Here is a 27,629-nt window from a genome sequence, read left to right on the forward strand (position 1 = left end):
CTTACTGTTTTCATCATGGACTTTTCTGAGGTGCAATAGTATCTGAGTGCTATGCAAATATTTATTAACTTATGTTCACAACGCCCCTATGAGATGAGCGGCTATTATTATCCCCATTTTACGAATGGGGGACTGAAGTATAGAGATGAAGGTCAAAAGTATCTGCTAATTTTGGGGCCCAGTTTGAAATGACTAGGACCTGATTTTGATTTTTGAGTACTTAGCGTTATATAGCACTTCACATATCCGGAGCACAGCTCTCTTTGCTTCAGTTGCAGCGGTGAGTGTTCAGCACTTTGCAAATCAGTTCTAATGTTACAAAGCCCAGTTATTGCTAGCTCTGTCTTCACTGCACAGAAATTACCAGTTAGATTTATGATGTGGATAAATAGTCATCTTCTTGTAATCCATCTGGTTCCACTACCTGCCAGATTGAGTGATGAGTATTTTGATGTGACATTTACCTCTGTGAAATTGATTGTGCAATTACCAACAGCAGATTGTGCCATTAGTAATTGAACTCTGCAGGAGGAGCAGGTTAATTATGGAAAGCAGCTTGCTTATGCCTGGATAAGGTATCTTGCTGTTCAGCAATAATGAGAAATAAGAAAAACTCCCTGATGATGATGGTAGTTGGAATGCTGGAATGTTTGGTTCAATAATACTTTGCACTTCCATGATGTGAAATTTTAGTCTGGGGATATTAGAGCAGTTGACAAACATTAACGAATAAAGCCTCTCGACATCCCTTTGAGGTAAAGTAGTACTATTCTCATGTTATAAATGGGGAAACTGAGGCACACAGACATTACTAGACCAAGGTGTCACTTGAAGTCAGCAGCAGCACTTGAGAGTCCTGCTCTTTTTCACTACAAGGTTACCCACCCTCTTTCCCTTCTTTCTAGAATATTGGTATATTTTTTGGACGTGCAGCTGTAAGGCTAGTGGCACCAGGAATTGGAATTTTCTGATGTGACACTTATGTGACACTGATATTCGGCAAGCAGTACAGCCAGAATAATACCACACCTTGTCCCCCTCCTTTTTCAAGCAGAATATTTTTTGACTTAATGCACTGATTGTGACTTTCTGGTGAAAAGTATACTATTTCAGGTGCAATGAGAGATGGCAGGAGCATCTTCTTAAGGTAATTTCTTTCCTTCTTAGTTCAGATTTCTGCCAGCATTACTTTGTCTTTGAAGAAAGAAGGTTCATAATGCTGGCTTGCAGCACATAAATATTTTATATCCATTGTGGTAGTTATGTCATCATTTCAGTTAATTGCTAAATTATAAATGTTATTCAAAGTCTACAGGGTAGGAAACTCTTGTTACATTGTATCCACAAAGCACAGTAAGTTATACTTTCCACACAGTCAGATTTGCAAATGTATCTTTTTGCTGAGTAAGCACAATCCACTGAGGCTACATTAGCTAGTGCTCTTTGTTGGTTGCTGCTTTGAACTTGGTAGGAATGAGCAAGATGGTAACTTTCAGACCAGGCGGCCATTTTTGCTCCTCTACGCAGCCAAGTTTGACCGAATTCAGTTTCACTGGAAAACCCTAGTTTTATTCTGTGGGTTACATGCTATGCTCTGTGCTAGTGGGTGCTTCAATTACGCCTATTTTATTGGACATAACAAAATACTATCTCTGGTTTAAAACAACAAGGAGTCCGGTGTCACCTTGAAGACTAACAGATTTATTTGGGCATAAGCTTTCATGGGTTAAAAAAAGCTCACTTTTACCCACAAAAGCTTATGCTCAGATAAATGTTAGTCTTTAAGGTGCCACCGGACTTCTTTTTGTTTTTGTGGATACAGACTTACACGGCTACCCCAATACTATCTCTGGTTTGTCTTCTCTAAAACTTAAAGCTTCAAGTGGGTTTTCAGATCTGGTATTGTTCTGTTGGTTAGGGTAGAAAGGTGAAAAGGACAGTTTTTAAATAGGAATGACCCTTCATTGTCCAAGAACAAATGGGGAAAAATTACATCTTTCAGTCTCATCTGGTTTATCAGGTGGCTGAAATAGGGTGATACCCATGGGAGGAAAGGCTGAGAAATACTGGCAGTGTGGTAACAGCTTTAAACGCTTGTACTCAAATTTCTGTCTTCGGTATCACGGCAACAGGTATAGAGTTGCCTAGGTGATGCAGAGTATCTGCAGATTTGTAGAGAATAAAATCTACTGAGGTATAATTTGAGGCAGAAATTCACACCTCTTTTCAGGCCACAGGTTCATTAAAGGCGTGAACCTCCAGATATCTTGTCTACACACCTAGCTAACTATCAGGCAAACTAAGGAAGAACTGGCACATTTTCCATGTTATCTGATGATGGTGATACATTGATAATAATATTTAACATGATAGCTGCTGAAGGCATATACCAATCATGGGTATCCCAAATGGTTAGACTAACCCCAGAGGTACCATCTCTACCTGTAATATAAACACATTTTCAGGAAAAGGGAACCATAGCTGAATGGGCATACATCTTGTACTAATAAATCTGAGATGGTTGCCATATAGACTGGATAGGAACCTGGCCCCTCTTTCTCTTGCCCTTCCAGGAACGGAACAAAGCAACCACCAGCAATGTAGGTGGAGGGGAGGCAATAAAGGGGTCCGATGAAGTGATAATATTCCTTAGCAGCAGATACACCCACAATAAGAAGATACTTTCTCTTGAGAGGGAGGAGACTTATGGTTAGAGGCAGGAGTCCTGAGTTTTGGGCCCAGTGCTGCCAAAGATTCACTGCATGACTTTGAGCAAGTCACTTAACTTCTCCATGCCTCTGTTTTTCAGTCTTTAAAATGGATATAACACCTACCTTGCAGGGGTATTGTGCAAAGTACTCACAGAGCTCTGGCTGGAAGTTGCTACAGAACTGCTAAGTTTTATTACTCCTGTTTATAATACATTCAGTGTAACATCCTTTCCATTCAGAATGTGAACATCTGAAACCTGGAGCACTGAGTAGTTATGAAACTCTTCTTCCTTTCATGCTGCAAGCAAGGACGTTGGTAAATTGGAGAGGGTTGAAAGAAGAACCACAAGAATGATTAAAAGATTGGAAAATGTTCCTTCTCAAGGAGCACAAACTAGTTAGCTTAACAGAGAGAAGGTTGAGGAGTGACTTGATCAGTCTGTAAGTACCTACATGGGAAATTCTTTAATGAGCTCTTTAATCTAGCAGACAAAGGTATAGCACGAGCTGATGGCTAGATGTTGAAGACTGGAAATAAGGTGTACACTTAGTTATCCTTAGTGAGGATAACTAACCATTGAAACAATGTTCCAAAGGTTGTGGTGGATTGTCCATCACTAGCAATTTTAAAATCAAGATTGGATATTTTTCTAAAAGATCTGTTCTAGTTCACACATGAATTATTTCAGGGAAGTTCTATGGTCTGTGTTATGCAGGAGCTCAGATTAGATGATCATAGTGGTCCCTTCTGGCCTTAGAATCTGTCTGAGCTTTCCTGGGGGGTTTAGAATAAAATCAGTTGCCCTCCACGTTCAGATGAAGTCACAGATTTGAGACTTGGTTTTGTTTTTGCCATTCCCATAGATTCTGCCTTGCAGTCACAAGGTCCCCTCAGTTAGGATGTCTGTTACAGAACTGAACAACACTGGACCATGGAGTCTTCCTATGAGGGAGAAAGTACATTTTGTTTTATTCAGAAGTGAGTGGTTCTCTAGGACTTTAAACTTTGGAACACTGGTGCTAGACAAATGAGTTGGTTGGAAACTAGCTATGAATATTGCCCCTTAAGGTAGAATGACTTACAATAGCACCTGCAAAGTGCTTTTACACATTCCATGCACTACATGAACTTTATTTAATCCTCAGCACCTTTGTGAGGAAGATACAACCTTATATATTATGAGGGGCAAATGAGTTCATAGACAGGTGGTCTCGCGGGGATCACACAGTGGATTACCGGAGAGAAAGGAATGTAGATGTCCTGAATTTCCATCTCCTAAATAGTCCACTAGGCCATAGCCATGCTGTGTCTCATTCTTTTAAGGGTTAATATTCTAAGAGGTTATAATGGGTGAATGGTTTGAGAACTTCTCTATATTAAAATTTTATTAAAGCTAATGTTAAAAAAATGTATATAATACATAGTTTGGGAAAGGAGTGTCTGTACATCTGGGTACAATGCTTGGATTTTCCACAAATACAAAGTTAGTTTTTAAGTCATATGTTACATAGAGTACATAATCAGCAATAATCCAAATTTAGGTGAATAGATTTAACAATACAGTTTAGATATTAGAATCCGAATACTCGGGTACATCACTTATGAAAAGTTATACAGAGATTTGGTTGTGGAAAGCAAAATATATCAATGAGTGAAGATTGTCCCTCAATAATTGAGAATTAGATTGGTTGTCTATTTAGAAAATACAGTCCATGAGGAAAGTATTTGTTACTTTCCTGACAGCGCTTCTCATCGGCACTCCAGCTCATCCCTCCTGGTATTGCCGATGTCCAGTGATGTGTTATGTAGATGTCCCTTGACCACCTGATTGCATCCGACACCGTGAGTTGCCGCATCAGCCATGTGTAGCGTTGACCAATTCCGCATTCTCTCAGCACTCGCTTGTTACTGGGGTCCCATGCGACTATGGCTCCAATGATCAGTGCGTGTGTCTAGACCTGGTAACCCTTAGCTCACAAGGTTTCAGACAAAGGGGCATATTTCTCTACCTTTCAAGCTTGGGCATCGTAGAAGGCTGGGGTCCTGTTCTCGAACAGCACTGTGATGTCCACCATAACAATCTTTTCCTGGTCCTCGTTGGTGGTGATGATGTCCGGTCGCAGTTGGCTGTCGGTTCCGGGAATGGCGGAGTTTACGACAATCTTTGCCAACGGTGACAGGATGACTCTGGATTGCACCAGACTTTTTACCTGGTTGGTGGACTCGTTTGTGTCAGTGCTCAGCAGTGACATTGCTCATGAATCCTTTAAGACATGCCAATAATCCAAATAGAACTGGAAGTTAGCAGTCAAAAAAAAAATAATAAAAAATAAAAAAGGTGAGGTAAAATGGCTGGCAGTTACATGTTGCTTAATCAGCTACCATTAGTGAGGTGGGGACTCTTCACTAAAACCATTGCAGTTGGTATTGTTTTGGTAAACAAAGCTTACACATCTGAAAATGTGATTCATATTAGGAATCTGCGTGATTAGGAATTAAGATCATCCTTTTTAGCACTGACATAGCTCTCTATCATCAAAGGATTTCACAAACACTAACCATTAAATATTAATTTATTTTCCGGTCTGTCAAGAATCAGAATGCTCAATGGTTTGAGGCCACCTATTTGCCTATGAAGCTATTGCAAAATAATGGCTGTAGTGTAAAACACTGTCAAAGCTTACCTGATTGGCTCTAGGATAGTCCATTATGTAGGTTACACAGCCGGGAGGCACGAATTGCTGCTGATGCAGTGATTTGCAGTTCTGCTGTGGTGCTCCAGCTAATCTGGTGATAACCTTATGGGCCTGGGTACTAGCATTTCCTGAAAGCTCCTAGGCTCTCAGTTACTTCATGTGATTAATATTGTATTGTGTACTAAGTAGCTAGACGGAGTACTTTGTTCTTCTGATTTACCGGGCAGCTTTTTTCTCTGCTTGAATTTCCACATGATTTTAGCATCCTTTATGTCAAAGACATAGAAACCAATATTTTACAATTGGAAAGAAAGGTAACCCAGCTTTCCAATACCATTTTATTTAAAAAGGCAATTCTGTGGCATCCATCACCAGTAGTACCTGATTGTGCATTCCATAAATAAATGCGGCTATACTATTAATCAAAGCTGTCATTTTGAGAGAATGATTGCTATGATCATATTGTGAGTCTATGGGAGTTATCACAGTGACAAGGAGAATGATGTGATTTGTTCGTTTTTTACGGGCAATATTTCTTGAGCCACTAGGAGTAGAAACACACGTCACATAACAGGTGTGGCCAAACCACAGCTCGTCAGCTGCATGCAGCTCTTTTACAGTTAAAGAGCAGCTCATGGACCCCCTAATGCCCGCCCCATATTCCCGAGCCACCAGATTGTGGGGTGGGGGAACTTGGGCCTTCTGCGCTGCAGAGAGGGGAGGTCTCTAGACTTTAGCCCTGTGCCCTGACAGGTGCCGCTCCGCAGGGCAGGTTGTGCATATCTTGCAGCTCTCGAATTTCTGAAGGGTCAGTAAATTTGGCCACCCCGCCATATAAGCTCAAATGCTGTTGGGACAAGTAACTTTGAAACACTAGTTATGCATCCATGTTCAGAAAGAATGTTTCGATTCCTGTTGTTTGTTTGGCAGACCAGTGTGCTGTAGCATGTGTACTGTGTTCTGGCAGAGTGGTGGAATTTCTCTTCCCGGTCAGCGTTGTGCTGTTCTCTAGAAAACCATTGACTGTGAATTTGAATGCCAAAGCATGGAGCCCCCAGACACCTTTTGTTTGGCGTGAAAGGCTCATAAACAGATGTTGCCTACAACATGGATTCTCAAACCTTTTTCTTTCTGAGACCACCCTCAACATGGTAGAAAAACTCCAGGGCCCAGCCAGTAGGGGTTGAACTTAGGGCTCCAGACCAGGGGTAGGAACCCTTGGGCATAGGCGTAGTTTGACTTCTATTTTTTGGAGATGGTGGACAATGGCCAGCAAGGCTCTGGCCAGCTCTGCACAGCAGGGTCCAGGCAGGGAGTGCCATCTTGACCCCCGACTCATCTCATCAGGCCACCCACCTGTCTGGGGCTGTGTGCCAATGGTTACTCCCTGAGGGCTCACCTGTCTGGAGCCACCCCGGCAGCTCTTACTGGCTGCGTGAGCAGTCAAAGGGGGCTGGGAGCTGAGGAGCAGCCACAACCCCAGGCACCAGCAGCAGATGGGGTGGAGAGCTTGGGGTTTCAGCCCTGCACCGCTCCTGGCTTCAGCGGAGGAAGGAGGGGAGTTCGGGGTTTCATCCCCATGCTGGTCCCAGCTGAGGGGGTTGGGGCAAAGAGGGAGAGCTCAGGGTTTCAGCCCTGTGCTGTTCCTGGCTGCAGTGCGGGAGGCGGGAGAGCTCAGGGCTTCAGCCCTGCGCCACTCCCAGTGTCAGCCTAGTGAGGGGGCTCAGGGCACCAGGTTTCAGTGGCGAGTCTCCACGGACCCCCTGAAAGGGCTTGCAGACCCCCAGGAATCCACAGACCCCTGTTTGAAAACCACTGGCCTGTAGTATGGTATCGAGCTGGGGGGAGAATGAGAGAATTTAAATACTGAAGAGGGAAAAGACTTCAAGAAAGTTTAAAAAAGAGAGAGGGAGAGAATCCAAGGCAGCACCTCTTTATTAAAATCACACTTCTTTAGGTTTATCTTTATTGGGATCAATCATGAGGATGGGCCGGGTTATTCAGTGTACTGCAATTATAGCAAGTAATTTCCACATAGGAATGTTAAAAGGAGATGTGATCTAAATGAATCTAGTGTTTATAAAGATTGCTAATGAAGTTAGTCAGATCTGGCTCCTATGAATTTTTTCTGTTTATAAAATAAATCCAGTATTTAGCTAATTGGATCATCATTTTCTGAGAAAGTTATGAGCTTGTGTGTTGGTGAAAGCCAGGGTACCATATTGTTAAGGGTATAACATGATATAAATCTTGTATTGGCTTTCTTAAAAAAAAATCTTAACCAAAATGTATTATGAAACTTGAAGGAAGCTCATAACAATCCTCACTTCTAGCAACATATTTCATTCATAGACTGCTGTTGAGTTATTAGTTGTGATCTTGGCCAAACTGTTCAGGAGACAGTCTGCCACAAGTGTTAATAAACAGTAGTGGCATTTACTGTATAATAAAGTGCAAAATAGTGGTTCACCCTTAGGCATCCTGATTGTTGGATTAAATAGGAACATAAAATGTTAGCTGGCCTTTTCTCATTTGAGTTATGTCTGTTTTCAGTTTTGGGATATAATTATATACAGTAATGCCTCACTTCAGGGGATTTTTATTGAGTAATTTTTTGATGAAAAATCAAGATGCTGGAGTAAATCAGGTTTAAATCTCTCTTTGCATAATTTTTAAGAGATGTCAAACTCAGTGGCCTTATTGAATACAGTACACAGGTAGTACTCTTATCCTTGCATCCAAGCTACATTAAGAAATGCTCCTCTTTAGTATAATAGTGAAGTGCCAAGTTTATAGCGTATTGAACCATATGGAGTGGTAGTGTTGATTAGCTGAGCTTGTGCTAAAGTTGACGTAATTAGTTAACTTTTGAAGATGGTAGCCTTTACTGTCTGACCAGAAAGACTATTTAAAACCACTATTGTTTTATTGCACTAGACCCGTTCCCAGCCAATGGGAGCTGTGGAAAGTGGTTGCCAGCCTGTGCTGCTTCCCGCAGCCCCCATTGGCCAGGATCTGCGGACACTGGGAGCTGGAGGCGGCCATGCCTGCGGACGGTCAATGTAAACAAACTGTCTCGCAGCCCGCCAGCGGATTACCCTGACGGGCCACAGGTTGCCCACCGCTGCCCTAGAGTCTTCAGCTGAGATTAGGGCCCAATTATGCTAGCAAGGTAGTGAGAGAGAGGCCCTACCCCAAGCGCTTGCAATCTGAATAGGCAAAACAGACAAAAAGATGCTTGAAGAAAGATGATGAGGAATTGAGGCCTGGAGCTATTGGTGAGTTGCTGAAGGTCACACACACAGTGTGTGGAGGAGGTAAGAAATTAATCCAGAATTCCTGAGTCACAGTCCTGTACCTTAACCACAAGACTGTCCTTCCCCTCATCCTTGCACAGTGTACATCCAGTCAAGAAATCCTTGGACTCTGTTTTGTTTTGTTAAAGTGAGAATTGGCACAGAAACGTAAGATTGCATAACCCCCACTCTTTCCCAATCACTTCTTGAAGTTTTCATATATCGGACTGAAACTTTCTATACTTGACCTTTGCTCAAAACTGGCAGAAGAAAATGGCAGTCATTTGTGAATACAAGGAGCATGGAAGAAAAAACACTTTCTTTTAAAAAATAAATTCTTGTGACCTTTTGTTTGGTCTACAGCCAAAACAGCTGACTGCTGACACTGGCATGGAAAGAGCTCCCAGCGTCAGAGGACCCTGGGATGCTGGGGATCTTAGTCCACATGGGTCCGTTTGAAATATCGGTGTAATTTAACTTGTGTTCCAGTGTCACATGGTATGGGGGTATAAGCTGCTTCACACTGGTAGAGTTTTGTGGTGACACCCTGATTCTCTAGAGTTTGCAAGCAAGTTGTCTCCATCACTGACAATTTTAAAATCAAGATTGAATGTTTTTCTAAATGATCTGCTCTAGGAGTTATTTTGGGGAAGTTCTGTGGCCTGTGATATACAGGAGGTTAGACTAGATGATCACAATGGTTCCTTCTGGCCTTGGAATCAGTTAATCTTGGAATCTATGATTGCAGCCCTGTCTGGAGCACATAGCAATTTTCCCTCCTCCTACTTTACAGGAAATCTCCATTCCCTTAACTTCCCTAACACATACTAATTCTAGATACCTTCCCATTCTCTACCTTCATCCCACAGAACTGACCTCTGGTCTCTCCTTCCCCAGACCATAGGCCAGGAGTTTGGGGTAGAGGGAAAGGTTGCATATTGATATTTAGTGATTGCAGCTGAAGGGCTCGGTGGCTCCAGGTTTGCTCCCAAAGGATCCACTGTACATCCGTAGAGAGAAATATAGTACACAGGGCCTGGAAAGGGAAGGTTCCTGTGTCTTTTTGAGATATACAAAGGTTTTATCCTGATCCAATGATATTGAATCACTTTGCCCATGTCTGTGCACATTGTTCTTTTCCAGGATAGTGGATGCATCAGGCAGCATGACCAAAATTGGCCCAGAAGCAGTAGGAAATAAGTAACTCATGAGAGAAATCCTTCAAGTGTTTTTAATTTTCCTGTTATTTTCACGAGGAAAACAGTTGTCAGACTTTACTGAAATCCATTTCTCAGTTTTAAGGAAAGAATGCATTTAAACACACCTCTCCTTAACAGCTTTGTGTTTTAGTCAGGTATCTGAGCCTTAACGTTTTATGGAGCTTGAACTAAAATTATATGCAGTTCTTGGCATTAGTGCAGCAGTCAGCAATTTTTAATACTTAGAATTTGTTACAAAATATTGAGACACACACACATCCCATCCTCCCCCATCCCACCCCCACCCCCGACTCTTCCATGGGGTCCTTAATTCTTCTAGTTTGAGTGGAAGAGGGAAAGGTGAAGAATGCTCCAGTTTCTTGGTTAAGGAAGGAATAGATGATTTTTCTGTTTTTAAATATTTAGGAGGCACCAGATATTACGGGGAGGGGGGGGGAGGTGTCTGTCATTACCTGGATAAGCAGGAAGCAGTGCAGAAAAGCATGAGGTGAATGGCAGCTTGAGAATCTGTACATAGGTGAGAATGAATATCGTATCCAGAAAGAAGTGGACACTTTGAGCTCAGTTCTGACCTTCTGAAGATCTGAAAGTATTGGATTATGGGTGACTGAGATCCAACTTGTATTTTCAGTAAGAATCTCACTTGGATCCCTTTTTACTTTGTACCTTGGGTCCTTTGTGAACTTCAGCCTTTATCAAGTGTTAGGGCTTGGCTACACTTGCGAGTTACAGTGCATTAAAGGAGCCTTGGGCGCACTAGCTCACTCCCCGTCCACATTGGCAAGGCACGTAAAGCGCTCTGACTCCACGGCTAGAGCGCTCCTAGTACTCCACCTCGGCAAGTAGAATAACGTTTGATGTGCCCCCGCTGGAGCGCCCCAGCGTCAGTGTGAACGAGGTGTTGCATTACTGCGCTCTGATCAGCCTCGAGAAGTGTCCCATAATCCCCTTAAGTCAAGTGGCCACTCTTGTCATTGTTTTGGATATGCTCTTTGAAAGCTCTATTTGACAGCTGTCTGCTTATCTGCTCCAAGATAAAGCAACCATTACTGTGGAATGCTGTGTGTGACAGCGAGAGAGGGGTGTGGGGGGAGGGGGAGGTCTGCTGTCTGAATTTACAAGACAGCATGTGACATGCTCTCAGCCCCCCAAAAACCTAATCTCTCTCCCCCCACATACACACAACACACTCCCTGTCACACTCTACCCCTGCCCCCATTAGAAAAGAACTTGTATGCTGGGATAGCTACCACAATGCACTGCTCTCTATGGCCATTGCAAGAGCTTCTAATGTGGCCATGCCAGTGCATTGTCAGCTGTCAGTGCAGACAGACTGCAGCGCTTTCCCTACTGCACTCTACGAAGGCTGGTTTAACCCAAACTCTCTACATCTGCAAGTATAGCCATGCCCATAGAAATAGGAGTACTTGTTTGTGTGGGGCCAGTCTATGTCATTGCTGGGACTGTGGTCTCCAGCATTTTAATGGGAAGTTATATAAAGCACATTTACGCACTTGGTTCTGCTATACAATCCTCCTCTCTTGTAGTGAAGTCATTTCCAGCCTCTTCCCGTAAGCAGCTTCATTATAAATGGAGGTTGGCTTTTGTGCACTGCAATACAATGAAACAATGTGGTACTCTCTACTCCTGTGCTATAAGTAGAGTTTTATTATATCAGAGTTCTTTACCTACCTATGAATATATCCATGCTGTGGCATCCAAGCATAAATTATTCCAAAGACTTGTTTTTTTAGTAATAGTAATCAGAAAAATGGTCCATTTATTATGTTGCTGTGTTTGTTGACAAAGCAACAATACATTTAATCATCTGCCCATTTGAAGTTTTCATAGTTTTTTAGTCATAAAGTAACCTCAGGTAGATTAGGGACTCATTTATTTATGTGATTTTTTTTTCTCTAGATGTTTACAAATGTTGAGAAAGGGGCACCTCTTCATATACTCTTGATCAGAGGTTTTCAAACTGTGGGGCATGCCCCCTTGGAGGAGGCCAAGTAGCAATGCCATGCAGCTCGGGCCGGCGATGCCACGTGGCTCGCCCTCTACCCCCGTACTCACCTCAGTAGGTCACCCAGCCTGTGGGTCGGTGTCAGCATCTGCGTGGCTGCGCTGATTTCTGCTCCCAGCAGCCTCCCCACCCCGCACTGACTCCACCCTCAGAGACCATCGCACATACCTTCCCCCACCCTGAAAGTCCGAGAGAGGAGGGGCAGGTATTGTCTGTTTTTGTCTGGCTTGCGGGAGAGGCGGTTGCAACTAAAAATTGTGACTCAAAGTCTGGGCTCAGCTGAACAAGTTTTAAAACCGCTGCTCTAGATACCCTGACAATACATTGAAGAGAGCCACAGTCCAGTTCAGTCTAACCCCTACAGCAAGCCAGGCAGCTCAGAAATGCAAATCTTTTCCTTGTCCCATTAATAGTTTCCCACCCTTACAATTCCCTTGTTTTTCTGTATTTTGCCTAATAAAATACTGCTATGTAAAAGGCTTTAATTCGCACGTTTAGTTCTAGAGTAAAATTCGTTAAGGAGTTGGCATTAATATCTGCTTTGTCCTAACATGGATCACGTGACTATAATGGTTGTGATTGATTGGCGTGGACGTAGGTGTCTATTTGAGTATATTTGATACACTACAGAACACTTAGAAAAATGGTCCTTGTCCAATGTGTTTACAGTCTTCATTCACAATAAAACGCATCATGCACTGGGAGACCAGAGGGTAGACTTAGCACAAAGCAATGCTGAATTCTGTATTTTTGTTAATAATGACTTTGTGTTTGATAGATTTGATATTTACCAACGCAGCACTTGATTTCTAAAATTAAATAGACCCCATTGACTATTGCTACGTGAGTTGAGAACTTGTAATTTAGCATTTACAGATTGTATTGCCAGTTTAAAAGAAGCATTTATTCCCATCTCCTGCACTGTTTAATACACCATTAGTACTGGGAAGCCACATTTTGAGAAGATGGACTTTCACCCATTTTTAAATTTAGAATAGTTTGCACAACGCTTTCTGCGAAGAGAAGTATTCCATGAAAATAGCCTAAAACAACAAGTAAATCCGTATGTCCGTAAATAGAGATGTGAAATGCTACATCTCTCCCAGACTCTGTTCAATGATATTTCATAGTGCTACTGGATTGCTGATTCAACACAGAGCATTTCTTTGATACTATCAGTTGGACCTGGATTAGGAGTATAAGCATTAACAATCCTTCAAAACTTTGATGGTCCAATTAATATTGCCCAGATAAGCAAGGTGTCTTTCTCTCTCTCTCTCTCTCGGCACTATCTGTGGCTGGCAGACATATATCTCACAGTACATGACAGGTTATGATGCCTTTCATTTCCAATGGTAAAAATTGTCTTTACGGTGCTTGCTCCTCTGCATATATAATGTCCTACATGGCAGGTGTTTGGATTTCATCTTTTTCATTAGCATTTGTCATTTGAAAACCCTAATTCTGGACTGTGGCTACCATCCGAATAGTTTAGAGGCCTGGACAGGACTCTCTTGTGCCAAGGTGTTACCATGAATCAATGTAAAGTGCTCACTGCAAGACCCCAGGAATAAGAATGAAATTCTGGTGACATGGACCCACAACTGAAGCGGGGGGTGCAGTTGTGCATGCTGTTAGAATACGAAATTTCATATTCTAGCTTTAAAGTCTTGTTTGGGCAGGGAATTAGGCAAGATATCTTTCCACTAAACCAGAGGTGGCCAACCTGAGTCTGAGAAGGAGCCAGAATTTACCAATGTACATTGCCAAAGAGCCACAGTAATACATCAGCAGCCATATCATTCCCACCCACCGGCGGGATGGGGCCAGGAGCAGAGGTGGGTCGAGCACCCACCGGTGCCAGAAGTTGGTGCATATGGTCTCATCTGTCTTGGGTTGATGAACTATAGAAGGTGCTTATCCTACAGTGCGCTTCAGAAATAGAAAGATTTAGCATTGTTCTGCATCAGTAATACACACATTGGTTTCTTCTCTACAGATAAACAGAGGTCACATGACAACAGAAGCTAAGAGGGCTGCCAAGATGGAAAAGAAGATGAAGATTTTGCTTGGTGGTTACCAGTCTCGGGCAATGGGACTCATGAAACAGTTAAATGATTTATGGGACCAGATTGAACAGGCTTACCTGGAGTTACGTACTTTTGAAGAGTTAAAGAAACATGAAGACGCTGCTATTCCCAGGAGACTGGAGGTAGGATTCCTAAACACCACTTCAGTGGATCGTGAAGCAGCACAGAAACAGAGAAGTGTTTTTGTTTAACTGTTAAATTTGCATGGGCTGCTGCTGCTCCTTGGCTACATGAATTTTTTAATAATGCGTTTGTTAAAATTAATGTCAAGTTCTTTCGTCTGCGTAATTATCCAGGTTCTTACACTGTTTCCCATCGCTGTAGTATCTAAGATCCTGGGCCATCTTAAAGCTGAGACTGATCTTTTTATTGCTGCTTCTTCTCCCACCCTTGTTTATTTTATTTTGTTTGGGGTTTTTAATCTCAGACTGTTTGATTTAGCAGACGTTATATGTTACCTAGTTATTTTTAGTTTGCTATTATAATATATTGGGATAGATCCACCGCTGAAGTCAATGGAGCTATGACAGTTTACACCAGCTGTAGATAAGCCTGTTATCTCTTCATTTGTTAGTCTTAACAAAGAGTAATAAGGTTATCGTCATGTTTAAATAAAAATAAAAAGGAAAAGTAGTAGAGGAACCATAGTAGAATGGGCATATTACTGTGTAGTATAACATCATGGGAAATTAAATGCCTGCTTTCTTCATCTATTTCTACACAATGGAAAAGGTCCAGTTTGGATAAGATTGTTTTCACATGAAAAGGATTTCTTATGCATATAACTGGAAACATGGGAAATAGGGATAAGAAAATATGGGATTCAGGTAGGATCTGAGCTGGTCAAGGTGACTGCAGAACAGCCGCTGTATTCTCTTCTCCCTCTTGTATTTAAAAAAAGAAATTACAGCTAAGTTTAATTCCAAATGCGTATGCTAGGAGAAGATGCACAAAATGGGAAGAAGCTACTTTATTGTCAGATACCAAGCTGTGTGTGCAATGTTGGCAATTAGAAAGATCTTGTTTTTATTTTACAACATAGCAAACTATCTGGAAGGCATTCAGAGGAAGGAAAGGTGGAACATCATCCATACATCACTCTTCTGTGCGGTCACTTTTCTGTAGCATGCTTTAAAAAGCTGGTGCTGATTGCTCACTAATTGCCCCAGTTTTGTGAAGTATCATCAGCAGTCTTACTTAAGGCAGTTTACGAGAACTGGATGTATTTCCATATCTATGTAGGGAATTTCATGTAAGAAACTGCAAACTCCCTGCACTTTTTCCCTTATTGTTTTATCCAAAATCTTGGCTTACACTGCCTTGCAGTCCTAAATGCATCACCGTTTTATTGAACAGTGTATGTCCTGTGGTTCAAAAGTATCACTTATTTTTCTGCTGCACTTAAATAGCCAGATTTTGATTTCCAAGAGAGACATTGTTACATATGTTAATAGGTCAGGTGACTAGTGCTCTATGTGCCCTCCTTGAATGAATCTGCTCTGAACCCAGAGCTGGTCATAGTCAATCAGTTGTGAACACTCTAGTCATGGGGTTCTCACAACAAAATTTTTGATGGCTTCAGAGTCCAGCCACCAACTTTTGCTGGTGGCTTCTCTTGACAAACCCGTCTCTCTGTCCCTCCTTCCCATGGCCCTTCATCAAGAGCTCTCCCCAGGGAAGGTGGGTCAGGAACTCAACGGCCATCTGTGGAGTCCCAGGCTCCACATGCTCTGGCGAGAGAATACTGCAGCCGCCTTCACTGACAAGATCCGCCTCCGGTGCCAAGCACATTGGCCCCTGTGTCTCCAGAGGTGCTGCCCAAAGCCTCCAAAGAGGCTGCACGAGGCAGGGCGCTGATGATCCCTGCTGGCGGTGCCAGCGTAAACACCAAGGCAGCACATCTCACTGTCCTTGATAACAGCTGGATGCTGCAGGTAGGGGCTGGTGCTCTGCCCCCCACTCCCAGTCTATGCCCCTGCTTTAGAGGCTGTCATGGCTGCAAAAAACTCCGCTAGTGGCCACATTTTAGAAACGCTGCTCCGGTCAGTGGCATGTGCTGGAGTTTGGAGCAGCTCCACTCTCATTGTGGACTGCAGTGGACACAACCAAATGGGAGATGGCAGCCATGAGAAGTTACAGCCAGGATCTTAATCAGGTAACCTGATGTAGTATGCCAATAGGTTGGGAGCCACTGGTATTAAATTATCCTTTGAGTTGGAAACTATAATTAATAGTGCACACAGGAAAATTGTGAAGAGTTTTGTTAATAAGAATAAGAATGGCTGTTCTTTAAAATTAAGTCATTAGGTTAATACAAGAACTAGTCAGTCAGGAATCTGCTATTTTGTCAAAGCCAAAATGTTTTTGTGGAGATGTATCGGTTTTGATGACGTTTTAGAGAGAGACAGATACTCTCTATCGATTTAGTGGTTCTGGCACAGGTCCGGGATGTGGGAGACCCTGCTGTGCCCGATTCAGAGCTGTTTTTCACCCCAGGGCTGGTCTACACTGAAAATTTACATCAGCATTGCTACGTCTCTCCGGCGTGTGAAAAAATCCACGCCCTGGAAGGATGTAGCTATGCTGATCTAACCCCTGGTATAGACAGTGCTAGCTCAACTGAAGAATTCTTCTGTTCACCTATCTACTGCCTCTTGGGGAGGAGTGCGACGGCATTGTAGCATTTTAAGTGTACACATAGTCTGATCACTCTCAACTTGCTCTAGTGCGAGTGAAAGCAAACCTTGTAACCTTGAAAGTTGCCACAAACGAAAATTATCATCATCCTCCAGTCGGCTCTAGTTGTAACTGGCAAAGGCAATAAAAGGAAATCCTTTTTCACACAATGTAATTGAAGTGCAGAACTCCTTTGGCACAGGATGTCCTTGAGGCCAAAAAGTTGGCAAGAGTTAAAAAGCTAAAAATAACGAATACAAACAAATTTTGGAAGAGACATTAAATCTCAGACATGGGATTTTAAACTAATTGAACCAGGGATTAGGTGACCTAATGTGGGGAGCACATCTTCCCATACCTGCGTAAGGCTTCTTACACTTCCTCTGCAGCAGCTGGGGCTGGCTGCTCTGGGGCAGTACACTGAACTGGATGGACTACAGCTCTGATCCAGGATAGCAGTTCCTGTGTTTATAATAATCAAATAGCATATCTATCTCAGACAACACACTTTGGTCTCAAGGAAAAATACAGCCCATGCTAACTCAGTATGTGATAGTGTAAATTGTGTGAGAATTTACCAGTTGTTACTTTTTGTTTTCCTATTAGTGTCTAAAAGACGACGTGCAGCGGCAGCAAGAGCGAGAGAAGGAGCTCCAGCAGAGATTTGCAGACTTTATGCTGGATAAGGAGACTTTTCAATCAAAATATTGAAGCACAAAATTACTTGGTTGTTCGATGTAACATTTTTCAAATGCACGGATACTTCTCCTGCATCTTGCCATCCATATCTCAGAAATCAAGCGTAGGTAAATTTGCAACTCTTTGCATCTTGTGTTTTTTGTAAATGGACTGTCATTGTACCAAATGTTCTGGTGTGAACGGCTTGGTTCAATATTTGAGATTTGGATTTAAACATCCAGGGCTTTGATATTAAAAGAAGAAATCACACTGAGATTTTTTTTAGTCATGTTGTTGTTTGCTAAGGTTGTTGCTGATTCATTCTCCTAGTGTCTTACCATTCTTAAAATCTACCAGACATATACCTGCAGTATATGTGCTTGTGAATAATGTCTCTTGAATAAATCTGGAACGTAAAGAAATATAGAAAAAGAAATGTTTGTCTCTCACTTGGAATGGAATCTTGAAGAAAAGAAAAGAAAAAGAAATATCTATTTCATGCTAATGGAAAGCCTTTCTTTTACTCTACTGTCAAATATCTAAATGCTATGTTATCAGTAGGGGCATATGTGTAGTATAACTAGGGGACATATGCATAGGATTGGAAGGGACCTCCTGGGTTATCCAGCCCAATCCCCTGCTATTGCAGGCAAGCCAGCTAAAACTAAAGATTCTCCATTACTTTATGCGTATGTCACTCAGTGTTCTTTTTTAACATCTGGATACCCAATGATCATATCGATACATAAAAAGATTGAAGAAATAAGGTTAGCTTTACCTGTCCCACTAAGGAATAGGGTGATTTTTTTTCCCAAAAGCACTCGGCATTGGCCTACCTGCTCCCGTCAACATCAATGGAAATTTTACGTCTGAATTCAGGGGGAGTGGAATTAGGCCAGCTCTGAGCACTGAAATTTTCACTGTAATAGTATCTCTCCTCTTGGTTTAGCTGACAATTAATTTATTGGATGAGACCCTAACTCACATTTTGGCCCCATAAACTTGGAGAAAAGGCCAGAGCAGCATTAAGGGGTTCTAAAGGCACTTGATCCAGCTAAGGAAGAACCTGAGGAAGGCGCCACAAGCTGCCTTGTAAGGAACCCCTCATAAGCTCTGCTATAGATGGCATGTTGAGTGCAGGAGAGTGTAGCTGGGCTGTGGTCACAGCACACAGTAAGATCCTGGATAGTGCTACTGACTGTAGGTAGCCAGGCTCAAGGCTAAATAATACTGAGAGTTACTTCTCCCCCCAGAGCAGCCCAGAGCTAGGAGGATGCAATGGTGGCCTGAAACCACTTTAGCTCCTCCTCCTGCACTGCGAGTTTTGTATTGCTCCTCTTAGAGGCTTAGCACAGAATCGCACCCTCTGTTTTTGGACTACAGTAACTCCTGTTAGCCAAACGGGCTCGTTTCCCCCTGGAGCTATTCAGTTACCCCAAGGAGGCACGGAAGGCAGAAGGACGGATTCCAGATTCTTTATTTATCAGTCAGCTGAGCGGGTGCTCCCCTCGACTCATGCCAGAGGGAGAAGCACACCTTACAGGCACAGAGCAGGCCTTTTTATACATGGTAACAAACAACTTAGCGTGCGTACATTCTGCTAGCTTATGCATTTTTTTGAATTCCTTTTCAGGGGTCTAGGGTAATCAGGATGCATCTGTTTGACTTCCCTTCCCCTGGGTATCTTGTGTACGTGTATGCGGAAAGCAGCTACATGCATGTGGGGAGCAGTTGGGATGATAAGCAAATGGTCGAGATAAGCAAATAGTTGACCTTTTGTCTAACATTCCTCGCTTAACGTTGTAGTTATGTTCCTGAAAAATGCGACTTTAAGCAAAACGATGTTAATCGAATCCAATTTCCCCATAAGAATTAATGTAAATAGGGGAGGTTAGGTTCCAGGGAAATTTTTTTCACCAGACAGAAAAACTATATTATATAGATATACAAACAGTTTATTACTGTTCACAGCTATTATGATTGTGAAGCTTGGTTGAGGTGGTGAAGTTAGAGGGTAGAAGAGGGAGGGATATTTCCCAGAGAATGCCTTGCTGCTAAATGATGAACTAGCACTCGGCTGAGCCCTCAAGGGTTAACACGTTGTTAATGTAGCCTCTCATGCAAGGCAGTACAAACAGGAGGGAGAGGAGACAGCATAGCAGACAGAGACAGACACACACCTTGTGTGCTGGGGAGAGAGAGAGATGCATGCTGCTCCCCTTTAAGTCAGCTGACCCAGTCTTAAGTGCATTGTCTTTTTAAGGGGATCAGAGTGTTGAGACAGCAGCTGCTGCCCCAGGCTCTCTCTGTCTCTCTTCGTCTGTCTGTGTCCCCTCCCTGCTTTATATGGAAAAGGGGTAAGCAAGGAGCAGGGGGGTGGGGACTTCCTGACATTAGCCTCCTCCCTTCCCCCCTGCACAGCAAGCAGGAGTCTCTGGGAGCTGCTTCAAGGCAGAGGGCAGGAGCAGCACATGGCGGTGGGGGGAGGGACAGCTGAACTGCCTCGATAGCCTGCTGTGCGGCTGCAGCACAGGAAATTTAGGGGAGCGGGGAGCTCATGGGGGGCTGCCGGTCCACCCTGCTTACAAGCCCCCACCAGCTAGCTGCAATGGGCTGCTCTTCCTGCAAGCAGTGGACAAAGCAGGCAGCTGCCAAACAACGTTAGAAGGGAGCATTGCACAACTTTAAACGAGCATGTTCCCATATTGATCAGCAATGTACCAACGAAACAACGTGAACTGGGACAGCTTTAAGTGAGGAGTTACTATCGTAACCTTCTGACCTTAACACACTCCCTCTAAATCATAGGGGTAGGACTTGTGTTCCTAACACACCAAGGAATTTTTCAGAATCCCGCCCCAAATCTTTTTCCTTTTCTTCTTCTGGCTAACCTCAGACAATAAAGATTTGGGTTTTACTATTATGTATATGCCCATGGGTTTTTTTGCATTACTTTTCATGTTGCGGTTTTGACATTTTTTAACTACATCCCTGGTTCCTTTTCCCTCTCTTTTTTTTTTCTGGTTCAGGTAATCTCATCAAAAAAAGCTATCTGATTAGACTGGACCTATTTTTCATAAACCCAGGTTGATTGTCATTAATTATGTTACCCTCCTTGAATTCTTCATTAATCGAATTCCTGTATAAGCTGCTCCGTTATCTTACCTGAGATCGGTATCAGAATGAGAGGCCTATAATTACACAGGTCCTCCTGTTTACCCTTTTTAAATAGTGGCACAACATTACCTTTCTTCCACCTTCTGGAACTTCCCTGGTGTTCCAAGACTTACTGAACATCAACATTAACAGTCCAGGGAGCTCCTCAGCCAGCTCTTGTAAAAGTCTTGGATGCAAGTTAACTACACCACTGATTTAAAAACAGTTGTTTGCTCTTTTATTCATGTACTCCACAAACAGCTGCCTCTTTTAATTTAACTGATAGCACTGAAAAACCCCATCGGGCTGCTGTGTGATCATGCAGGGTCTCTGTGCTAATGCGTGTATAGTAGAACCTCAGAATTGCAAACACCTCGGGAATGGAGGTTGTTCATAACTCTGAAACGTTTGTAACTCTGAACAAAACGTTATGGCTCTTTCAAAAGTTTACAACTGAACATTGACTTAATACAGCTTTGAAACTTTACTATGTAGAAGAAAAATGCTGCTTTTAACCATCCTAATTTAAATGAAACAAGCACAGAAACGGTTTCCTTTCCTTGCCAAATCTTTCTTTAAACTTTCCCTCCACTCTTTTAGTAGCTTACGTTTAAGATAATGCTGTACTGTATGTGCTTTTTTGTTTTGTTTGGTCTCCGCTGCTGCTTGATTGCCTCCTTCTGTTTCCAAATGAAGTGTGTGGTTGACTGGTCAGTTTGTAATTCTGAAGTTATACTGTAGCTTGGTTTACTTGATTACAGCATACCCAGGCCTTATGGGAAGAACGTTGGAGGGCAGCATGAAGATCTTAGGTGTGCAAATTTCTGTTTAAAGCATCAGCAAAGGCCATCGTTTTCATTGCTGTATTGAGCAATTTAGAAAGGTATTGATAGTCCGTGTCTGACTCCACTGACCATTAATGGGAGGATTAGCAGCCCTTCAGAATCTCTTTCTTCAATACAGATTCATTAGAGGGGGATCTCATCATAAGTATTAACACAGCTGAAATTATTGTCTTCACTTTTGCGTGTTTGTGTTTTGTTTTTAACTACATCAGAGACAGCGTCTTTAAAGGATAAAAAAAATAAGGATCAATCTTGCCTTTTGGTTATTTTAACTTTGGTGTATATATGTAAAAGGAAAATCTTGTAATGTGTATCGGGTGTGTTATACAGCAGTTCTTGTGGTTGTGTAGTAGCTGGAGATTTTAACAAAACCCCTTTTAGGTTTACCACAACCACAGTTGGGATTCTTCCCTTTCTTGTTGAGGAAAGCAACAGAGTCTCTGAGGTTTCCTGCATTTCTTCTTGACAGTTCTGTGCCAAGTAGGTACTCAGACCTTCTGCCTCTGACCGTATGCGCTGTGATGGCAAGTTGAAGGACAGAGTCGTCATGAAAAGTCACATTTCTCTCTGAAATGTGCGTACCTGCTGTAGTTACTGATATCTGAGGTTACTGCATTTGAAAGAAGTTTACAGAAATCTTACTCTGTGTTCTCAGTTGTTTGTGTCCTGCCTTTGGCAGCACTTTCGATATAGTCAGTTTCACTGTTTCCCCTGTCTTTGGTCAGTTTCTGCCTTATAGAAAAGATTCTTATTAAACAGCAATAAGGAAGCACAAAAACACTTTCCTAACTCCAGCTCTGGTCTCTTTACACTGCTCCAGCCCTTCTATCCAGTGCAGAGGGACCCCGAAAGCCACATATCTAGCCAGGGGAGGATTCCACTAGCACAGGCACTGCAAAAGATGCTTCCTGAGAACACCCTCACAAGGCCTGTTGTAGGGTGTGTGCTGGAGGTGAGAGGGGAGTGTCTAGGGCAGGGCTCCTGCATGTAATGGGTGGAGATTCTGGGCAGTGCTGTGGCCCACGGGGCAGCCAGTGGAGGCTGCTGATATTTCGACCTTGTCTACAACGGGAGTTATTTTGGAATAGTTATTCCTCATTAACTATTCTTGATTAACTCCATTGTGTGAATGCTCTTATTCTGGAGCAGAATGCCTTGCTCTGAATTAGCATAAATCTGGAATAAGAACGTCTGCACATGGGAATTAATCAGAAATGATTTATTTGCTTTAAATTCACACCCTGCCTTCTTCCTGATTGATTTCTGTGTGCAGACAAGCCCTCAGTGTAGACAGGCCCCCAGGAGCCTTCCCAGCCCCCAGAGCAGCCCAGGATCAGGAGTGTTCAAAGGTATCTTAAAGTCACTATAAGTCTGTGTCCTCCTGGGCTGAGTTATGGGCTGTGCATTCAAGGAAATCTGACCCGTAGTTTTATGTTTTGTCCTTAAAAGGAACCTCAAACTGGAATTTTAAAAAAAAAAAAAGAGTTTTTTTAAAAAGTGGAAGTTGTTAGCAGTCCTTGAAGAAGGTAGATAATGCACAAGAGTCACTGACAACCAGGGCCCTTATGCTGAAGTGCTTGAGTTCTGCAGTGTGAAGTGTAAGCAGAGAATTGGACCTAGATCCACAAAGAGACTTGGGTGTCGCACCACTGCATGTTATGGCACCTAATGTTTGAGGTGCCTAAAAATCAGAGAAACACGACTGTGATCCAGTAAGCCTGAGGTGGGTGTCTAGGCACTGGGTGGGGAGAGCTAGGTGCCTTAGACTGTGATCCACAAAGCCACCATGCTAGGCAGTGAGCTACTTAAGCTAGCCATTAGAAGGGATGTGTGCTAAGACCCTCTTCTTTCTCGGAATCCCAGAACCACAGGGTTAGATGGGACCGCAAGGGTCATGTAGTCTAACCTGCTGCCAAGATGCAGGATTTGTTGTGTCTGAACCATCAAAGACTGATGGCCATCCAGCCTCTTTTTGAAATCCTCCAGCGAAGCTGATTCCTTGACTTCTCTAGGCAGTTTATTTCATTGTCCTACTGTTCTTACAGTTAGGAAGCATTTCCTGAGATTCAAATGTGCTATGCTGTAGTTTGAATCCGTTGCCCCCTGTCCTGCCCTTTGTGACAAGAGAGAACAACTTTCTCCACCATTTTTTATGGCAGCCTTTCAAGTATTTGAAGACTGCTATAAGGTTCCCCGCTTAATCTCTTTTCCAAATTAAACATACCCAGTTCCTTCAGCCTTTGCTCATATAGCTTGTATTCCATCTCTTTGATCATCTGTGTTGCTCGCCGCTGGATTTATTCCAGTTTCTCTACATCCTTTCTATACATTGGTGACCAGAATTGGACACAGTGCTCCAGCTGAGACCTAACCAGTGCCGAGTGAAGCGGTACTATCACCTCCTGTGACTTGCATGCTATGCCTCTGTTAACGCAACCTAAAATTGCATTGTCTTTTTTTTTATTTTGCACAACAGCGTCGCATTGTTGACTCATGTTGAGGTTCACAGATCTCTCCCACAATTCCCAGATCTCTTTCAGCAGTGCTGCTGCCAAGCCAGTTATCCCTCATTCTGTATTTGTGCATTTGGTTTTTCTTCCCTAAGTATAGCACCTTACATTTGTCTTTATTGAATTTCATTTTGTTGTCTATAGCCCAGTTCTCCAATTTATCACGATCCCTCTAAATTTTAGCTCTATCCTTCAAAGAGTTTGCAACCCTCTGTAGCTTTGTATCATCTGCAATTTGATCAGCATGCTTTCTATTCCTACATCCAGGTAATTAATAAAGATGTTAAATAACACCGGCCCCAGAGCAGATCCCTGCAAAACCCCTCTTGAGACCTCCCTCCAATCTGACGTTCCATTAATAGTTATTCTTTGTTGTTGTTTAGCCATTTATATATCTACTTAATTGTAGTTCTGCCAAGCCCGCATTTCTCCAGCTTACTTATCAGAATATCATGTGGGACTGTGTCAAAAGCCTTGCTGAAGTCCAGGTGTCATAAATGGATAGGTAAGGTAAGGTTTAAGTTTCTTTTACCTGGAAAGGGTAACCAAACACCTGACCAGAGGACCAATCAGAGAACTGGATCGTTAAAAGTCAGGGGCAGGAATTTGTATACCAGGGGTCTTTTTTGTTTTCTCGGCTGTGAGTAAACAAGGTTTCCTCCTAACTCCATCTTATCTTAAAATTTCTTCTAAACATCTGTAAGTACCAAGGGAACGCAAAGTAATTCGGCTATGATGATCTTGGTGGTGCATTCACATGTATGTTGATTTGTTGGACTGGTTTAATTGGGCTATCTTTTAAATCAGACTGTTTCTTCATATCTTCTTATAAGCAAGAGCCTGTATTGAGTTTCTTAATGCAAGATTATTGTTTTATATTTTCTCTTTTATTTCATTATATACTTTTCTTTTAAACGTTGTGGAAGTTTCTCCTAGGGAGGCAAAGGAAGGGAACAGCCAGGTGGTGGCTAGTTTCCTATTGCTTTCAGGGAAAGAGCAGGCACGGGGAAGGCAAAGCCCAGCGTTGGCATTTTGCATCTCAATTGTCCTGAGGTAGAGAACGCTTATCCTTGGAAGCAGAGAACCGGTTTCCTGATACTCGCAGGCTCGACCAAGAGGCAAGCTGAGAAGGAGGGGGGGCAGGGTTTTTCTCCCCTGCTTTAGATCCAAGGGATTTGGAATCTGGGTGTCCCACCAAGGAGGGTTGGGGCACAGAGAGAGGAAAGAGGGGGTCAGGCTCTCTAATTAAATCCTCCTGACCTGGTGGCAGCCCAATACCCAAGCTGGTAGTGAGCTTGGGGAGTTTCAGGTAAGCCCCCAGACTTTTGGACGCTAAGGTCGGTTGGGACAGGACCAGATTGTGGACGCTAAAGTCCAGGTCTGGGACTGGGGCTAGATTACAAACCAGGTATATGAATGTTCACGAATTCCCTATCCACCAAACCAGTTACCCTGGTCAAAGAAGGAAATCAAGCTGGTTTGGCATGATTTGATCTTAGTAAATCCATGCTGACTGCTAGTGATCATAGAATCAAATAAACTGGAAGGGACCTCGAGAGGTCATCTAGTCCAGTCCTGCACACGTGGCAGGATAAGTATTATCTAGACTATCCTGACAGGTGTTTGTCAACCTGCTCTTAAAAATCTCAGTGATGGAATTCCACAACCTCCCTAGGCCAATTTTTTCCAGTGTTTAACCACCCTGAAAGGAAGTTTTCCTAATGTCCAGCCTAAACTGCCCTTGCAATTTAAGCCCATTGCTGCTTGTGCTATCTCTCGAGGCGGTTAAGAAGAACAATTTTTTATCTTCTCCTTTTAACAACCTTTTATGTACTTGAAAACTGTTATGTCCCCTCTGTCTTTTCTTCTCCAGACTAAACAAACCCAGTGTTTTCAATCTTTCCTCATAGGTCATGTTTTCTAGACCTGTAATCATTTTTGCTGCTCTTCTCTGGACTTTCTCGAATTTGTCCACATCTTTCCTGAAATATGGCACCTAGAACTGGACACAATACTTCAGTTGAGGCCTAATCAGCGCAGAGTAGAGTGTAATCACTTCTCGTGTCTTACTTACAGCACTCCTGCTAATACAGCCCAGAATGTTTGCTTTTTTTTCAACAGTGTTACACTGTTAACTCATATTTAGCTTGTGATCTACTATGAGCCCTAGATCCCTTTCCACAGTACTCCTTCCTAGGCAATCATTTCCCATTTTGTATGTGTGTAACTGATTGTTCCTTCCCAAGTGGAGTGCTTTGCATTTGTCCTTATTGAATTTCATCCTATTTACTTCAGACCATTTCTCCAATTTGTCCAGATCACCCCTTGAACTCCTGGTTCATATCCCCGCTCCTTCTGAGGGGCAGAAGGGATTGGACAAGGGATCTGCCCCCTCTCTGGTGAATGCTCTAACCACTAGGCTAATTAAACAATTTAATTGGACCAGTGAAATTAAATTGGAACAATTTCAGTAGGAGAGAGTGAGGGAACTCCACATCAGAATATTCAATGGTGTAATGATTTTCTTTTCACCCACAAGAATCAGACTTGGTATTTATGTACAGGATCAGTCCTCAGCTGAGGCCTCTAAAGCCCATTGAAATTTACTGAAAGACTGCCGTCCACTTCACTGGGCTTTGGATCAGTCACCTGGCAAAGTAATTGGGGAACTGTGCTGACTTACACCAGCTGAGGATCAGGATCCTGCAGATGACACCATTAAACGTACTTCAGAAACAAGATGATGCGGGAGATTTTCCAAGGCACGAAGGGCAGTTAGGCTGCCACTGAAAATCAAAAGAGATCAAACCCTAACTCCCGTTGGTGCCTGGGAAAATCTGTCTTCTCCACAATGAACGTTGCATTTAGCCACACGGTTTCCATCATTTTGACATGTTACAAGTTACTAGCCAGTCTAGCAGCTGTAAGTCAAGCCTTGAACATGCAGGCCAAAATTTGTGTTCCTAATGCTTTGTACCACAATCAATATTTCATCACCAGTTTGGCTGGATGGTGGCTGTAGGAGGAGTTCAGCACCTTTTGAAAATGTAGCCACTTTTCAAAGGTACCTTAAAATATGGCTTAAACATGGATTTTTGTGCTTTATATTTAGAAACCCAAATCTGAACATCTTTGACTACAAATCCTACAGCAATAACTTACTCTAGTGTGCAAATTTTGGCTTGATTTTACTCTCCAGGACAGCATGGTTGCTGGGGAGGATGGCATTATTACAGCCTGGACTTACTCTCCCTCACACTCATCTCCAAAATCCAACAATTGGAATTATCCCCCATGCTGAGAGTTCAAAGCAGCACCTGTATAGCAAGAAGGATTTAAAAGTGCAGTATCAAATAGCATTTTCCCCATTGTCTTAATTTTGTGAAATGCTGGCTGAAAAATAGCCAGGTATTAATTCTAAAAGCAAAAGCAGTTCCTAGTCCCTGTAAATGATTCCAGATTCCCCCCTTCCATCATTCTAATGTTGTGATTTGCAAAGCTATTTATTAGCAACTTTGAGACTGATCCTGCTGTCAGTGAACTCAGTGGCACAGCTCAAATGGACTGTAAGGAGAGCATAAGATCCTGGTTTAAGAAAGCACTGAAGAATGTGCTTAATTTTAAGCATGAATAAATTAGTCCTTCTTCAGCAAAGTCCTGATTCAGTAACGCACTGAAGCCCTGCTTAAGTCCCTGGAAGTTGATGGGACAACTCCATGTGTTT

At 42.7% G+C, this 27,629-nt stretch overlaps 1 protein-coding gene across 1 annotated transcript in view; it reads left to right on the forward strand.

Moving 5' to 3' along the window:
- CDC5L (cell division cycle 5 like) overlaps window positions 1-17,830 on the forward strand; it is a 45,332-nt gene extending 27,502 nt beyond the window's left edge. Inside the window, exons 15-16 of the mRNA XM_032802090.2 lie at window positions 13,950-14,162; window positions 17,323-17,830. Coding sequence (XP_032657981.1) covers window positions 13,950-14,162; window positions 17,323-17,427 — 318 coding nt within the window. The 3' untranslated portion in view covers window positions 17,428-17,830. The remainder of the gene's footprint in view (window positions 1-13,949; window positions 14,163-17,322) is intronic.
- The last annotated feature ends 9,799 nt before the right edge of the window (window positions 17,831-27,629 follow it).

The sequence above is a fragment of the Chelonoidis abingdonii genome, chromosome 3 (assembly GCF_003597395.2).
Source record: "Chelonoidis abingdonii isolate Lonesome George chromosome 3, CheloAbing_2.0, whole genome shotgun sequence".
In the NCBI taxonomy this organism is placed as follows: domain Eukaryota; kingdom Metazoa; phylum Chordata; order Testudines; family Testudinidae; genus Chelonoidis; species Chelonoidis abingdonii.